The 18,430-nt window shown below is 33.5% G+C and overlaps 2 protein-coding genes across 2 annotated transcripts; one reads left to right on the top strand and one right to left on the bottom strand.

Moving 5' to 3' along the window:
* The first annotated feature begins 8,935 nt into the window (after positions 1–8,935).
* Positions 8,936–15,211, top strand: LOC122611361. Its single transcript, XM_043784382.1, has 9 exons — positions 8,936–9,463; positions 10,279–10,351; positions 10,444–10,504; positions 10,610–10,655; positions 10,732–10,830; positions 11,162–11,230; positions 11,316–12,081; positions 12,888–13,033; positions 13,503–15,211. The coding sequence occupies exons 1-9, from the start codon at positions 9,068–9,070 to the stop codon at positions 14,907–14,909; spliced, it is 3,063 nt and encodes a 1,020-aa protein (XP_043640317.1). The 5' UTR covers positions 8,936–9,067; the 3' UTR covers positions 14,910–15,211.
* A 519-nt stretch (positions 15,212–15,730) lies between these two features.
* On the bottom strand, positions 15,731–18,008 carry LOC122611195 (subtilisin-like protease). Its single transcript, XM_043784178.1, has one exon. It carries the CDS (start codon positions 17,968–17,970, stop codon positions 15,745–15,747), a length of 2,226 nt encoding a protein of 741 aa, XP_043640113.1. The 5' UTR covers positions 17,971–18,008; the 3' UTR covers positions 15,731–15,744.
* Positions 18,009–18,430: the final 422 nt, after the last annotated feature.

Raw genomic sequence — 18,430 nt, 5'->3', positions numbered from 1 at the left:
ATAGGTCATAGGAGGTGATAAGTCATAAAGTGTGATGGTCAAATGCCTTAGTCGTACGGGCTCCATCATCGAATTTAAAAATTCGTCAAAAAATATATCGAATGACATCTCTATTGAAAGAGCATGAAATTTTAAGAACACCCATACAATTTTTATAATTTATCGATATACGGTTTTTGAGATAAAAGATTTTGAATGAATTAGATAAATAAAATGATTTATAGAAGAGAGAGGAAAAAATGAGTAATTGAGATTTGATAAGAGAAAAAAACAAGTAGTTGAGATTTAAGGGTATTATAGGTATATTAGGTAGAGATGTTTAACTTCTCATTATAGCTCAGTGGTTGAGTACCAGCTTTACATGCTGGAGGTCTGGAGTTCGAGACATGAGAAAAACATTTGAGGGAATTTCACAATAAAGTCTTTCAGTGAAGTAGGTTTGAGTCCTGCAGAGGGGGCAAGGTTTTATCCCAATTAAATGTCGTACCTTCAGACGGTTTAGCTGGGAGTTTCTCTTCGTACTAGGTATTGAGAGTGAGGGGGCTCTCTAGCGCAGACCCGATTAAGATAACGTAAGCTAAATCCCCTGTTGCGAGCAAATAATCCGCACCTTTTTAAAAAAAAATTAGAGATGTTTAAATTAGTGAATAAAGAAGATAAGTATTTTCGTCAGTTCAATTTATTTTTTTTTTTAAAAAAAGGTTATAAGATAATATAGATTATAGATAACAAAGTTTTAGGATTTTTGTTTTTTTGTTTTTTTTTTGTTTTTGACATATGCAAATCAAATATCATAATAGGGGTATAGACTATGTTATTTTAACTGGGTTTACGCTAGAGAATTCCCTCATCTAATATCTAAAAAAAAACCCTATTATTTCTCTCGAAAACACAACAATTAATAGGAATAAACTCAAACCCAGAATCAAACTAGCTTCTTTTAATCGCTTGCTATTAATCCGGAACGACTAATAAAGTTCTAGTGACAACTCACAAACCTACTTAAAACTTTTAGCACATGTTTTAGTTCATGAAAACTTATCAGGATAATATAGATATCTAGAGTTGAAAAACCTCCCAATAACACATGTTACAAATGGGTATGCATGTGGATATTTTATTCACATCGTCAAGGATATATACAAATCTTTACAATTACCGATTGTGCCAACTAGTCGTTACGTTCTTTTTTCGATTCCTATACAAAAAAAAACCCATGTGGATAAATAATTACACATTCTTGATGTGAATAATAGTTTTTTCCTAGCCTTCATTATGTTATTATTTACTGCTTTGTGAATACAAACATGGTACGCATGTGGGGGATATATCTTATGATCATATCAATCAATCTATCAAAGTCTAAATTTTATGAAAATCATGTCGTATTGTCGTAACAGCCAATCTCTTATATTTGAGAATAAAGCCATACTTTATTTACCCATTTTTCCCATTACTAGATTTTGTAGGTTTTGAGGACCCTCAATATACACACAAAACACTTACAAATATGGGTATATAATATGAAAAAATGCAGACGAAAAAAAAAAAACTAATTTTTTCTCTTCAAAAGGGACTACTCATTCAATAGACAAACATGCTATATATATAGCCTTCAAGTACAAACGTGCATCAAAGATAAAACTACTAACTTATCTAAATAACCGGACATCCTTGAGCACATCCTGCTTGGTGGGTGTAGAGACCGCATATGGAGTTTAACAGACTCTGAAGTTTAAGGACAACCGTCCCATTAACGTTCAAAAAAAAAATAACCGGACCACTTACACCACTCCTCTACTTGCTTTTTACCCAGTCAAAACAATGACCATTCTACCAATTAAACTACTAAATAAATATACTAGTAAAACTAATAATAACGTGACTTAAAACTTATGAAATAACAACTTAAAATCAAGATTAAACCCAACAGATTTTGAATAGTATCACAAAAACGGTACATTTACAACATTTAAAATAAAAATATGTATGCAACATTTTAGGAGTCAATTCACATTTTCAAATGTATAAACCCATAATTCATTACTTTTAGCCTTTTTAAGAGGTCAATTGATATTTTTGTTACCATTTCAAATAACCAATATTTATACTTCTTTATAAAGTAAATTGACCCATCTTTAATTTTAAAAATCTGAAATTACATATTTAATCTCCAACTTCTATAATCCATGTCTTAATTTTATAGGGTGAGACAAAAATTCCAAACAAAAAATTCAGGTCGTGTGTCTCTCCCACTGCAATCAACATTTTGCGCACCATATACCCATACACTTGGCAATTGTTGTCATCCCCTCACCTCACATTTTTTTTTATGTGATCACCGTAAAACCACCGCAACGCTCAAGCACCAAATTAGTTTGTCAAAATAAATAATGGAACATAAATTCTCAAGTTTTAATAATATTTTGTTTTTGGAAAAGAGGAAAATTTACAAACAAACAAAAACAACAAATCTCATCAAAGACAAAAACAAACAAACAAACCAAAGAATTAGTTTATACTATATAAATAAATTGACCAGATGGCACATAAAATATACGCATATATAATCGTGATACACACTTATGATTTAATTATGAAAGACCAAAATGACATATAAAAGGATTGTGCATTTTGTATTCTTGATATTTTTATTTTCAAGCTTATGATTTTATTTTCTTACCGCAATTTATTACTCTGTAAATTTATTTACTCTATCTTAATGGGACTTGGATAGTTGGATTGAAGCTAGCGGCTGGCAGGGGTCCATTTGGTTCTTTGAACCTCGATTAAATTTCACTAACCTTATTGGGCTAATATTGTGGGCCAATTACCTCAGAATTTATTTTGAATTTATAGAATTTAGTTAAAAAAAAAATTTTAATATATATATTAACGGAGTGTGTTTGATAAACACACAATTATTATTATTATTATTATTATTATTATTATTATTATTATTATTATTATTATTATTATTATTATTAGAATAATGCTATTGTTTCCTGATATGTAGTGTCTCAAAGTATTAATGCATGTTACGAAAGTTTAAAATGCAAATGGTTATATAGGTTTAATAGATTAAACCAATGCGTTGCATGATATATATTCATTATCGTAAAAATATGTTTAAAATAAATAATGTATTTTTTAAATTTAAATTATAGGACTACAAATCTACAATAATGTAACAACAATGTATTCAAATGCTAACTTATTTATTAAAGACAGTTACATCATAAATGAATATATTTGAATACTAATCAATGGACTTGTGATTTAATAACGTCTAAATCATACAACCATGTATCGCCAAATGAAATTAAGAAATAAGGGTATATAAAACATATTTCACAAATAAATCATCAACATAAATTCAATTTCAATGCATAAAACATGAACGGGAAGAGTTAATTTCTAAAAAAAGAACAATATATTGAATTTTATTAATAGATAGGATTTTACTTAATAGCTAAAATGTGAAATAAAATTTACTAAATTTCAAAAGATGAATAGAAAAAAAAATCACTATATCATATTTAATTCAATGTCAAAAACAATTGACAAGTGAAATGTAATTATCTATATCTTCTATATATATATTATATTATACTATATTATAAAACAAAAAGCCCCTGTTTAAATTTTTAGTTTCAATATTTACTTTTCTAAAATGTCCTCCTATCAAATTTATTTTATCTAAGATAACTACATTACCCTTTCTCTTTCCTCAAGTGTCAATCAATCATTTTTTTTTCTCTTATCCATAAATCATTTATTCCTCTAATTCATTCAAAATCTTTCATCTCAAAAACTATACATCGATAAATTATAAAAATTATATGGGTGTTCTTAAAATTTCATGCTCTTTCATTAGATTGGTCATTCGATATACTTTTGACGAATTTTTAAATCCGATGACGGAGTCCGTACGGCTAAGGTATTTGGCTATCACACTCTATGACCTATCACCTCCTATGACCTATCACACTATGACCTATTACCCTACCATCTCACCGTTACAACATGCGGGTACTTGCTCTCGTTGTTAATAATAATTTAAATAAGTACGCAACTAAGTTTATAACTTGAAACTTTTTATTTATTAAATAATTCTTAAATAGTAAATTTGTTAAATTATTTTCTTAAATTAATATCACAACATACAAAAAAAATTAAAAATAAACAAAATAATTAGTTGATACTCAAAGACTCATATTAGCCCTAAATTGATTAAATAATTAACCATAGATACTTATAGTGAATATAAATAGATTAAATAAATTGAAAGACTACAAAGAAATACATAGATAATTTAATTTAATAATTAATAATCTACATGACTTAAAAAAATACCAAATATTTGAAAAGTTTTTAATTAAGAAAAGAAATTCTATTTGTTATTTAAATAAATATGTCATATAAGATTTTTATATCCTTTTTTTCTCTTAGTTAAAATAAAGATAAATTAATCACATGCATTACACGATTAAAGAAAATAATAATAATAATAATAATTATAATAATAATAATAATAATAATAATAAAAATAAAAATATAAAAGTATCAAAATCTTTAGTAACATTGTCAATAATAATTTGGATTAAATAATTTATAAATTATAATATAATCCTTTAATGATTTATAATGTATAGGTAAATTGTAAATTAGGATAAATATTATAATTTAAATTGATAAAAAATAACTAAGTAAAAAAGTTGGAATAATTTAAAAAGATTTTTACATGAAACGAAATATTTTGAATTGGATATACTTTGACTAATTCTTTAAGTTTTGTTACCAAAAAGTCATTTATACGGATACCACCTTTTTAGATTTTGACTAATCACTAAAAATACAATAATGACATGGCTACATATATAAATGTTATAAATAAATGGTATAAAATGGTATAAAAATGGGGTTAAAACCTCAGTAGTACCGTACCCCTAAAAATGGGGGCTATGCGCCCCGGGTTCGAATCTCGTCCCAAACCAAGTCTGCAGGGGTTTTCACCAGTCATGCGTATGTGCGGTAAACGCGCTAGGTACCAATAGGTACATGACTCCAGATGGTGGCCATCCACTTACCCTTTTTCAAATAAATGGTATAAAAATAAAACAAATAACACAAAAATGACAAGTAATCAAAAATCCTAACTGTCAAATTTTTATAAATGCCAACTAAGAGAAAAACTATTATCTCTTAGTTAGATAAAAGGATTTACGTATTACACGAGACAATAATCTAGTTAGTTAATATGAAATGAGATTTTTTAACCAGTGTTTCAGGACCATTAGTTAATATGTATTTGATAACTCAATTTTTCTTAAATAATAATCACAAAATATATTTAATAAGCGTTAATTTAATCCAATAATTGTTATTTTCATATAAATTGTTACTATATATATCTATAATTTTAACAAGTTTAAATAGGCATTTTTTTTAAATAAACTTTTATTCACTGTAGGCCACAAGTGACCACAACCATCAAATAGTGGAGTGTCAAAGATTACAGGGACATAAACATATTTACATCACATAATTTTTACACCATTCATTCCAAGTAATCGTATAATTTTTACTTCTATACTTATAACACAAAAATCCCGTAGCTAGGATATCGTGGAGAATCTTATCTATATTAATCTTCCCGTTCTTGAATCTCTTATTGCTGCATGATTTTCAAATGCACCTGCACGTAGAGAAACATAATGTTTTGCACAATCTTTCCTTTCTTTTTCCACTACAAACGATGTTGCATTTGTTCACACTTTTAGTTAGCGTGAACAAATTAAAAATTTTGTCACGTTTTTATGTGTGTAAAAATATGTAGAACTAAAAGTGTGTAAAAATTTTCCTACACTAAAAAGTGTGTAGAACTAAAAGTTCACACTTTTTATTGTAAACTTTCATAATCAGTTTGTAACACATCATTTGTCCACGGTAACTAAAAAGTTAGCGTAGACAAATGAGGTGTTACAAAATAATTATGAAAGCTCACACTAAAAAGTTTGAACTTTTATGGCGTGTTTGGTTCACAGAATGTTTTTAGGATAAATTAAATCTTACAATGGAATTGGAATTTAAATGAATGAAATTTGACGGAATGTTTTTGATTTTTTGAAGATTCAAGTAACAAATGAAATGAGATTAATTCTCTCATCTTTAAGGAATGGAGATTCCATCAAATGATGGAATGTTTACATTCCATTAAAATGATATTCCTTCCTTTTTGCACAACCAAACATACTAAGGAATGAAATCTCATTCCAATTCCATCAAATTCCATCAAAATCGGTGAACCAAACGCGACTTAGTTCTACATACTTTTTGGTGTGGAGATTCCATACACTTTTATTTCTATATATTTTTACACACATAAAAACATGACAAAAATTTTAATTTGTTCACAATGACTAAAAGTGTGGACAAACGCATCATTATTTGTAGTGTTCCCATATCCCGGCTGAGAATGAATCTCGAACAAATCCTGATAGAAACCAAAAGAGGGGCTGATCTTGCACCAACACATAATGAACACAATGTTTTGCAGAATATCTCCTTTCTTCTTCCCGTAACTAATGTACTTTTCAAGCGTAAAGGTAAATCCCATATGAAATGATCATCAACGTCATTACGTGTTAGCCAATAGTTGGAAAGTAGAAGGGTCACGTGGGTCCCGTTTTCAAAAACCTCTTAAATTTGTAGTGGGATGTAGACCCACCAACACTTGTTTCTCTCTTTGGTGCCATAACTAAATGTACGCAATAATCCAACACGAACTTACTGATAATATCCTTTCATGTAAATAGTTTTGGAATGGGGAAAAATAAGAGTTCAAAGACAATTATAATATGTAAAATGTTATATCATTTTAAATAAGTTTCTAAAGCATTGGCATCGTATGGGGAGTTCATCCTTCTCACCATGATTATATATGTTGGGCTCAACATTCTAACAATCACAAACATTAATACATATCTTTTTAAAAAATAAAATTCAAATTACCGGCTTTAATATATATATATATATATATATTATAAACATCTTGTAATACGTGTTGAAAGATAATTTGTATTTTTATTAGAGTCTTAATTTCGTAAAATTATTTTGTTAGCATTAAAAAAACATATCGACTCATATTTCCTAATTTCTACAACTGATAAAACTTTATAGAACATTGGTTCCTAGCCTCCTACTAAAGCCAATATAAACCGACATAAGAGTTTGAAAGGAAGACTCTCAACGAGACAATATCTTGACGTGACAGGTGTGGACCTAACTTGATTCTATTTTATGTCTGATCTATGATGATGAGGTCGAGACTGCAGGTCACTTCTCCATCACTTGCTATATTATGACTTGGTGGAATCCAAAACAGCCTTTATCGGAGGACTCAAACGGCTGATCTAACAATACTTGTTTGTTAGTCTTCAAAAGAGTTGTCAGGACGGACGCGTGTTCATGCTATATATTCGTATAACATTTAGACTTTCTATTTTCAAAAAGATACATATTTTTTTTAATTGTTAGACTTACATTGTAACTAGATTATTACCCCACGTAAGACGCGGAAAATATACATAATTAATGACATGTTAAATTTTTATAATATCATAAATTGATAAATATTTAATCAAATAATAAATAAACAACTAAAAAACATGAAGTTACATTAGTGGTCGTTGAGGTTCCGGTTAATAGTGAGCAGACAGTTGAAAAATGGATAAATCATGTATTGGAGATGTCGCTAAGTAAGGTTTTCGCTTGTTTGGATGTCTTTTATTCACCCGAATATGTCTGCATTGTCATTGTACTTGTATTTTAACATTTTGCTGGAATAATTTAGTTATCCATTAAAATTATTAAGCAATTTAATTATCAATCGCATGTTGTGTTAATCTAATTTAAAATTATGCATAATATCTTTGCAATTTCCATACAATTATTTTTTTTATACTCTGTATATAATTGTGATAGGTTACTATAAACTATATATTTGTTTTTTAGTTCTTTATTAAGAAGACCGGTTTAACACCCGGTCCGATTTTCAAAACATTAATTTAAAAATAATAAGATATTAATGATATGAAATTAAATACGTATAATTAAATTTTATTACATCATATGATAAAAAATCCTATACAAAAACATAATTTAACAAAAACGTATTACATTAAAAAAGAAAATTTTATTTAACAAAAATCAAAAATTAATTTTAAAGATGAAAAATAATGTAAAAATATAAAAATATTAGTTTTCTTAAATATATCATTAAAAACATTAATTATTAATGTCTACAAATTTAAATAAGGAAATACTGATCATGTAAATTTATTAAAATAAAATTAAATATAAAAAAGTTCAAAACGGTATATAAAATCATCATTTGATCTAACGATTATAATTAAAAGTTGAATTTTATCTAAAAGTCCATAATTTTCCAATTATGAATTAAGGTTTATCTTTTATATATATATATATATATATTTAATATTAAATTATTATTCGTTTGTGTTTATTCTTGAACATAATAAACAACATATATACAATTTTGCATTGGACTATTTTGTTCAAGAAATTGTTTATAAAATTTACATGTAAGACATATTTATGATTTTACCAACTAAATTTTTAATTTGAAAATGAAATTTTTTTAGGTAGCACCGGAGCAATGTAGCATTCGATTTATAATGTGAGAAATTTGATGTTTTGTCGGAATAGAAAAATTAGTCGAAAACATTGAAGTGGTCACAAAAGTAATAAAAGCTCCAAAACAATTCAAATTTTCTTTGTTCATTTTCAAACCTTTATATATTTTTTTTTCAAAGGAAAAGACAAAATAGCTTCTGGTAATAAACCCGAACCCAAGGTTCGGAATCAGGTTCGGTAAAACCTAGGGAAATAATACTCTGTCTGTAACACACTACCACTAGTAGTAAAATAAAAATAAAATAAAAACAAGAGAGAGGAAAAAAAAATACTCGTAGGAAGCAGCAGCCTATAGATACAGAAATAGATATATAGAGAGAGAAAGATAAAACTTTGAGAGCTAAAAAAAATGGGCCAGATCGTGAGAAGAAAGAGGAAAGGAAAACATAGTAACAAAACAGATCGAGCTCACTCGCCGGCGGCGCCGGTTGACCGACGGAGCAGTGGCCGGCGGCGCCGGAACGTTAGGTATAACTTTGACATAAATGATTATGTTGATGATGATGAGTTTTATAATGATGAAGATGTTGATATTGGAAGGAGACAGAAAAAGAAAATCAAATTATTGCTTAGTGATGACGTCGACGATGACGTGTCACGTCGGCGCGTGTATCACGCGCCGCCGGTTTTAGCTCGGTCGTCTTCCGAGGACGAAAATGATTCCGATGACGACGACGGCGATGAGTATGACCGTATTTTTAAGAAGAAAAGAAAAGTAGTTGATGATGATTTTGGGATTGAAAAGGTAATTAATGACTTTGTTAGATCTGTATCTATATGTATATTCATACAGCACAGTGTGTATTCAGTTATAATAACTGCCCACTTTTTTCGGATTCAAGTAAATTGAGCTTATGATTAGTCGATTGACTTTAAAATCGAAAGTTGTTGGAGTTTGCTCGGCACAATGGCGGTAAAAAATTACTCGTTTTTTTTTTAAAAGACGGTTTTATGTGCAAAATTTTATTGCACATTGCCCTAATAATACCAAAATTGTTTTGTTTTGTTTTTATTTTTACTATTATTACTACTGTAATAAGTAATACGAGTAACTGAATTGGGTGTGGTGTGAAAGTTGAAATGTTTCTTTTTGTGGGAAAGCTGAAAAGCCTTTTGAATTTTGTGGTAAATTGGAGCTTTTGATTTGTAAATTGAATTCAAGACCAACAGTTTTTTCTTATTATTAAGATTAAGATCAGATTAAAATACTTACAAAATACATACAATGTGTCTATATATATGTGAATTTTGTAACGGTATATATGTGTGTGAGACTGTGAGTGAGAGAGTGTTGGGGGAAGGGGAGAATGGTGTGCGTGTAACTGTCAATAACTAACTCTCTACAAAATCAGTTTATAACTGAAACAGAATCTATTTAAGCACACGTTGGCTATCCACATTTCTCTCTCCGCCAATCTATGTCTTTCTCTCTCTACATGACACTCCCTCTTCTCTCTCTGTATTGTTCTGTATGTATAGGTCTGTGCTGGCTATATTTTGCTACTATATATTTTTTTATTGATTATTTTAATTTTAATGTAGTTGCTTATTTATTGACAGATAAGGGAAGGTAATGTGGATGAAGATGATGAGGAAGAAGAAGAAGAAGTGGAAGGGTCGGATTACGATCGAGGTTTGTTAAATCGGTTTCTGTTTAATGTTCACTATTTTGGTGTCATAATTTTGCTAAGTTGTTGTAAATTGTTCATTGGGATTTTTACTTAGGGAAGGAGTCAGATTTGCGGGATAAAAACACTCTAGAGGTGATTCTTGACAAACTTCAAAAGTAAGTGTTGATGGTTAAATATCTGTGACATATTTGTTATTTTGGGCTAGACTTTAAAATTGGTGTTATTCGGTGTGTAAATTTGATATGGTTTAATTGTGGCAGAAAAGATATTTATGGGGTTTATGCTGCCCCAGTTGATCCGGATGAGGTAATTTTGAGTTTCTAAATTTTTTTTGGGGTATTATCTTCTTGTGAATTTGATGGACATTGTTGTTTGTTATCAGCTTCCTGATTATTATGATGTGATCAAGCATCCCATGGACTTTGCCACGGTGAGGAAAAAGCTTGCGAAGGGATTGTATCTAACGTTGAAAGAGTTTGAGGTTAGTTTGTTTTCTTCTTTTCTTAATGACTTGGATGCCAAAAAAAAAAAGTTTAAGGGGGTATGAAGTCAAATATCTTGAAGCTAAGTTGGTTGGTTTTTAATACAATGGTATTCTTCGGATTCATCTTGTTTTAGTGTATGTTGTCATACTGGTATAAAATGGCCCTGGATCAGTGCAAGATGGTTAACTCTATTGTATATGTATATCACATAGAATAACTATTAATGTCAGGCCTAACTGGGAAGTGATTGAAAATTCATAGCTGCCTTCTTTTTCATCTGCCAAAATTTATCTAAAGAAGATTAATAGGTGGTTTTCTTGAATACAGAGTGACGTGCTTCTGATTTGCACAAATGCAATGCAATACAATGCGCCGGATACAATTTACTATAAACAGGTATCCACTATGAAGTTCTCATGTTTCCTTCCGTTTTAGCTTCGTGTTCAGTTCTTTTATCTCACCACATTAATAATTTGGGAAGGCAAGCTCTATTCAAGAGCAGGCGAAACTGAGATTCCAGAGGCTAAGGAGTAATGTTGATCGATCAGAGATAGAACCCAGATTAGAGCAGAAAACATTACCAAGTTTCTCACTACCTAAGAAACAATTGAAAAAGTCAGTGGCCCTGAATGCAGAGGATCCTGTTAGCTCGGGATACTTACCCATTGGTAGAAGAGAAGTCCCAAATGGTTTGTCTGCCAAGAACCGTGCTGGCTCTGGATCCTTGTCTGGTTCCATGGACAGAACAGGAGAAGCCCCAAATGGCTCATCTGCCAAGAATCATGTTGGCTCTGAAACATTCTCCGGTTCCGTGGGCAAAACAGGAGAAGCCCTAAATGGCTCATCTGCCAAGAAGCATGTTGGCTCTGAAACCTTCTCTAGTTCCATTGGTAGTAAAGGAGAAGTCCCCAGAAGTTCATCTGCCAAGGACCTTGTTGCCTCTGAAACCTTTTCTGGTTCCATTGGTAGAACAGGAGAAGTCCCCAAAAATTCATCTGCCAAGGACCCTGTTGGCTCCGAAACCCTCTTTGGTTCCGTTGGTAGAACAGGAGAAGTCTCGAAAGGTTTATCTGCCAATAACCGTGTGGGCTCTGAAACCCTATCTGGTTCCATTTTTAGGGCAAGAGAATTACCTAGCGGTTCATCTGCCCAGACTCTCCTAAGGACAAATAGTGGTGAGGTGCCGGTTGCCGGAAACTCTTCTTTGGCCGATAACAATCCGGATAAAGATCAAGAACCACAATCAGGTACCCCGTTGCATTAATTCTTTTATTTTCCCCTTAAGTCTTCTCCATGTTTGTAAAGATCTTGGTGTTAGGTTCAAAAACTATGTTTTACCTTAGCTGTATGAATCTTGAAACAGTCTCTATTTTATGTTTGTAACTAAGGTGAAATTTGCATCACTAGTTTGAAAAGCTGATGTTGAAGCCTTGTGTTATTCAAAACCATCTACTTATTGAAAAGTTTATAGAGGTGCTAAAATGAGTGGGTTGGACAACATGTCAAGACGCAATTATTCTTCTTGTGGGCTCATAACAGGTTGAGTCGGCTGGTTTGGTTTACCTGAATCATTCTCTGTAGAAATCTTATAGATGTTTACAGATACATAGTGTCAAATCTGATTAGGAAAACTATATAAGTAAGAATATAACTTCTTGTATAAAATATTTTAGAAGAATTTAAGCATTAAAAATTCACTATGGTCAATGGTCAACGTTTTAAGTAGTTGACACGTTTCCTTCTACAAGATTTTTTTTATAAATTGTACTTTACCAATTACCCAATCCAATTATAAGAAAACGGGCTGTTGTGATTTCTAGTCATATCTAGACATCCTTTAGCTATATCTTCCAGAGTATATTTGAGAAAGATTGTAAATAGTTTCTGACTTACTGCCAAATTTACAGCAAACGACATCCAATATACGTATACTCTGATTTACGCTTCTATAGTTCCATGTTATAATATGATTTCATGCAAGATTTGAGTAATTGTTGCTGAATGTTTCATGTTTCTTGTGCCTGCATATATTTTACACTATGCTGTATTTCAGGAAAAGGCCTTGCATCTAAACTTGGAAGGAAACCATCTGTACCTGATGAAAATCGACGTGCAACATACAACACATCACTTGAACCAGAAACTGATTCAGACTCTGTATTGTTAACCTTCGAGGGTGAAAGCAAGCAGTTCATTCCTGTATGTCACAATAACACTACTGAGATGTTTAGATGTGCGTTATCAAACTGGTTATCTAGTCACAGTAATCAGTTTATGTATAGGGTTAAGTAACCCTGATCATTTTCATACCATTTGCAATAACAATGAATTGTTTAGGGAAAACTAAAATGACTTGTTTATCTTTTTAACCACTATCTAAAGCCTTCTCAACTCATCTTCATTGGTAATAATTCTGTTAATAATGAAGATATATATATTTATCAAACATTTATGCAGTTGAGTATCTGATTATTACCAGTCCAGGAGAAACTCAACGAAAGACTATCTTGTCTTATGCACATATAAGCTCAAGAGATTACCTGATTTGATAACTTAATACACAATAACTCTCAAAACGCACATCCAAACACTCCTGAATATTCTCCTGTTTGTTGGTCCTTGTCTGCTACTCTGCTCACTTACATAACTGTTATTTTTTGGACATCAGGTGGGGCTTCATGCAGAGCATTCCTATGCTAGAAGTTTGGCTCGTTTTGCTGCAACTCTCGGATCCGTTGCTTGGAAAGTTGCTTCTCAGTCAATAGAGCAAGCATTGCCCAAAGATGTCAAATTTGGCCGTGGATGGGTAGGAGAATATGAACCACTCTCGACTCCTGTCCTAACGCCTGAAAATTGCATCTTGAAAGAACCCAATTTTCACTCACATTCCAAGATTGCTTCGGATATTAGAGAAGACAGAAGAACTCCTAAAGGCCTTGTGGATGGTACGCCCCATTCACATAAATTGCCATTATTTGTTAACCCGATCACTGCTAAGCAAGAGTCTCCTAGGGTAGCCAATAAAGATCATAGCCCTAGCCTGAGCCCGAGCCCGAAACCTTTCTTTTCTTCTTTGCAAGCGAATCCTGCATTTTCTAGTTCAAATTTTCTGCATCAGAGATCACCTTCAAGGAACTACACAACACCGGAAAAGGGGGGCTCACCACAAGTTGAACTCAATCATCCACCTCCTATGCATTTAAGTGCTTCTGATTTTGTTGCAAAAGGACCGGTTTCTAATGCTTCTGGTATCCCATCTCCCAGACAGTCAAAACCAGTTAAAAACGAAATCCTTGCGCCCTTGCCATCTTTTAAGCACCCCAACAGTAACATTAAAGGAAATCCGGCACCATTTGGTCTGGATTGTAATAGAACGATTCCTACGGACAGTGTGACCCGTCAACAGGAACCACAGGCCCTTAGCGACCCGGTTCAATTGATGAAAATGCTAGCTCAGAAAGGTCATCACCAGCAGACCAACTCAAATGGTTTTGGTTTTAACCTGAGAAGACAGGAGTCAAACAATGCTGCTTCATCTACTCCACACTCCCATTCAAACAGTTCCCAAATTGGCTCTAAGAGAGACGATTCAAGCAATGTTGCCTTTACCGCTGCTCAGGCATGGATGTCATTAGGAGCGACAGGGTTTCTGAAACCACCATCGGCAGAAAACATGAACCCCCACAAACAACCGGTATCATCACCTGATTCTTTATATAGCTCGAGCCGTGATCACCACCAACCTCAAGTCTCACGGTTTCGTGGTGAGCTCAACACTTGCCAACAACCAGTCTATGGCTTTGTCCCACAACCTGTTAGAATGCTCAATGATGGTCAACCCCAAAACAGAAATGTCGGTTTTCCTCAAGTGGTAACCACAGATCTTTCAAGATTTCAGGTACCATCTAGTTGGAGAGGTGTTAACCCTCACATGCAGATACAATCAAGGCCAAAGCAACAAGAATCGCGCCCGCCTGATCTAAATATCGGGTACCAGTCAATGGGGTCTCCTGTGAGACAATCCACTGGTATGATGGTTGATTCTCAGCAACCTGATTTAGCTTTGCAACTCTAAAACCTACAAAACGAACCAAGAGAGAGTTGAAGCCTTTAGGTATATTATGCCTTTGATTTTTTGGCTTTAGGATTCCGGTTTCTGCTGTTAAAATGTAATCACCTTTGTAGAAAGAAAGAATATATCAATTTGCTATTGAAACCGGATCCCATCACAGTTATTGAGAATCATGTGAGTTGTGTAGTTACAGATGTAGTGTTGGTTCTTGAATAGATGAAGTTTCATTGTTGTTATAGCACTTTATAGATGTATGTTGCATTTGATTTGTTTAATTAATCACTACTACTTTTGGCTATGAAAAATTTTTCTCACTGCATTTGCACTCCAACTCTCCAAGGCTCAATTCTTAGTACCTACAAATGTTAAGCTCGAATCCAAAGTTGAAATCAATTTTGTTAAGGTGACATCCTATGGACATTGTAGAGGCCAACGTCTATAGGAAAACTATGTTCGATACTAGAGGTGACACAATGTGCGGATTGGGTTTATGGTTAGAGAGAAAATGGCACACATTTTTTATTTAGGGTGGTAACAAGTGACAACAGTCAACTTGTTCACTAATCCTTGTTTTGTTGTTCATTTGATGATGATGATAATAGTTGATGTTTCGAACATGATTTAGAAAACTAATTGTTCATTCAAGTTTCATTATGCAGTTGATATGGTATGGCAGAACAAGTAATATTGAACTGGAATATGTTTGGATTAAAGATTAAAAATGTAGTAGCATTTTTCATTTATTGTACATATTCTATTATACAGTATATAGTTGTTAACAAGCAGTTGTCATAGTTTCAGAGAACTATTACATGCATTTTGGTCCATCCTCTTTAGCTCATTCAAATTTGAACGAAAGTGGGATTCTAACTGAATATTTATCATATACAAAAGTTATATGTCCTTGACCATATGGACCTTTCTTCTTATCCTTGATATCCCGAGTAAATACTAATTTGAATGTTTGCTTTTGGTGCACCACGTTGAAGCTTAGCTCTTGAGAACCATCCCCATTTTCGATAAACATATCTACACGTACACCTTCCGGTATAGAGGAGTCATTGACACTGTAAACCGATTGTGGGGGACCAACATTAGTGACTGTCCTTGTGTATGCTTTACTATCACCCCTTTTTAGAGATACCGAAACGGAAGGATAATTCAGTTGGGCCTCTGGTATGGTTTTTGAGCAGCTAACAGTCTTTTTAACAATCATCCCAACTTGTTTAGCTGTATAACCTAACCCACAAAGATATGGAATGTAGTCATCAGGTTGGATGTCAAAAACAAGCCCAGGATCGCTGGCTTTTGTTGGTGCCACGTGACCTGAGCCGATGGCGAATATATCAGCAGGAAGCCCACGTTCATCTGCAATGGGTCCTTTACGGCTAACTTGACTCGCCGTGGTCAGCATTGCGGACTTAATAGCAGCAGGAGACCACTCTGGATGGGCTCTTTTGAGCAATGCCGCAGTACCTGCAAGATGAGGAGAAGACATTGATGTGCCACGTTCCACGTTAAATGTTGCTTTTGTTCTCGTGTTATTGTCTACAGATTCATGCCAAGCTGCAAGAGTGTCAACACCGGGTCCGATGATATCTGGCTTTAGGATTCCAGGACTTTCAAGACAAGGCCCTCTTGAAGAGAACGCAGCCACCTCTGGATCTGATTTAAAGTTGGTTATCGTTCCATAGAAAAGGATAGTTGCAACAGGTGAGGGAGTTGAATTTAGATACTTCTTAACCTCAACGCTTTCGTTGTAACCAATATATGATGCGGGAAGAACATGAGCCTCTGCTGCTATACTGTCACCAAAAGTAATATCATTACCAATAATCATGGCCACTCCTCCAGCATCCTTCACTACTTGGCCCTTTTGAACATTGTCAATATCGCCCACATCACAGAAAACTACCTTCCCCTTGACATCAGCGGGGTCCAGTGACCCGTCTATGCAGTATGCTGCCTTTGGATTATCTTTTCCAGGGTAAACAAGAGGCCGAAGCTTATGAGTATTGAACTCCTTGGGTTGGTATAACGATTCACCATTAAGTAGCTTGTTGTTTCCCAATTTCACTGTTGTCCTTATCCTTCTATCAATGGTACTAGCCCCAACTGTAAGAACCCACGGGGCGACATTTGACAACGATGAATTGTGAGGCCCAAAGTTACCTGCTGAACAGCTCATGAAGATTCCTTTCTGCATGACAGTGAAGGCAGCTATTGAGATAGAATCTTTATAAAAGGCCGACGTAGGTCCGCCAAGTGACATTGAAAGCACGTCAACACCGTCTTCAATAGCTGCATCCATGCCTGCTAAGATAGCGCTTTCGTCACAAAAAAAGTCACAAACTTTATACATGGCCACGTGCGCAAGTGGTGCTATCCCACTAGCCGTACCATTCGCCATTCCAAATACATTAGCACCTTCTACAAAATTCCCTGCCGCAGTACTTGAAGTGTGTGTCCCGTGGCCATCTGTATCTACTGGAGAAGTTCCATGAAGAAAGCTTCTAAGTCCAATCAGTTTGTTATTACACCCGGCCACTTCACATTTGCCTTTCCATTTTGCTGGTGGAGTGGGCATGCCTTTGTCGTCAAATGAAGGATGTCCAGGGGTAGTTCCGGTGTCTAGAAGCCCAATTATGACCCCCTTTCCAAAGTTAGAGTGTTTCCAAAAACCTGAATTTTGGCGCAGGCCCAAAAAGTGAGCTGAACGAGTTGTATGCAGTTCATAGACATTTTCTTGCCTCACCGATACAACTCCATTCAAATTCTCCATCACCTTTGCTTGGTTTGGAGACATTGTAGCAGCAAATCCTGTAATCACATGGTGAAAGGCATGAACCATCTTTGGTTTCTGGTTTGAACCCAAAGCTACTTTTGACAAAAGCGAGTTATACCATGCTTCAAGCTCATGTGGCTGAAGTAACACTTGGTCTTGAGGAGAAGTTAAGTGAACGATGTAAGTTTTGAACTCGTCGTCATTGGCTTTGGTGGGAAAGACATTGAAGATGGTAATGCAAGTGAGAAATATCACAGCACTAATAGTTGGCAACATCATTTTGTATGTATTTTTGTATCTAAATTGATTTGCTTGAGTTTATATCTCAAGGAGTTACTCTTGACACATATTTATAGACAACATTGATCAAAGAGATCATCAGGAGTCCTAGCTATATGGGGTCGAGTTTCGTTTGTAATCACTCACTGACTTTCCACACACGTCAAGTAGACCCCCTATACATTGAATACGACATTTCATAGGCTGGCTTATATCGAGAAAAACTTTCGTAACAAATTAATTTAGGGGGGAATATAACAGCTAGTGCTACTGATACATACACAGTATGAATGATAATATATCATACTCTTACTCAATCTTCTAATAATAGGAAGTTAGTTTTCACAGTGCCATATTTGCTTCATTTGGAGGTTACAAGTTTCCTTCTCTTCATCTAAAATCATTTCCATTGAAGTTAAAATTTCTGTATTTATATCCTTGCTTGAGGAATTAAAGCTTG

Source organism: Erigeron canadensis, chromosome 8 (assembly GCF_010389155.1).
Source record: "Erigeron canadensis isolate Cc75 chromosome 8, C_canadensis_v1, whole genome shotgun sequence".
Lineage (NCBI taxonomy): Eukaryota > Viridiplantae > Streptophyta > Magnoliopsida > Asterales > Asteraceae > Erigeron > Erigeron canadensis.
Note: the sequence above shows the minus strand (reverse complement) of the source record. Positions and strands in the feature narration are given on the sequence as shown.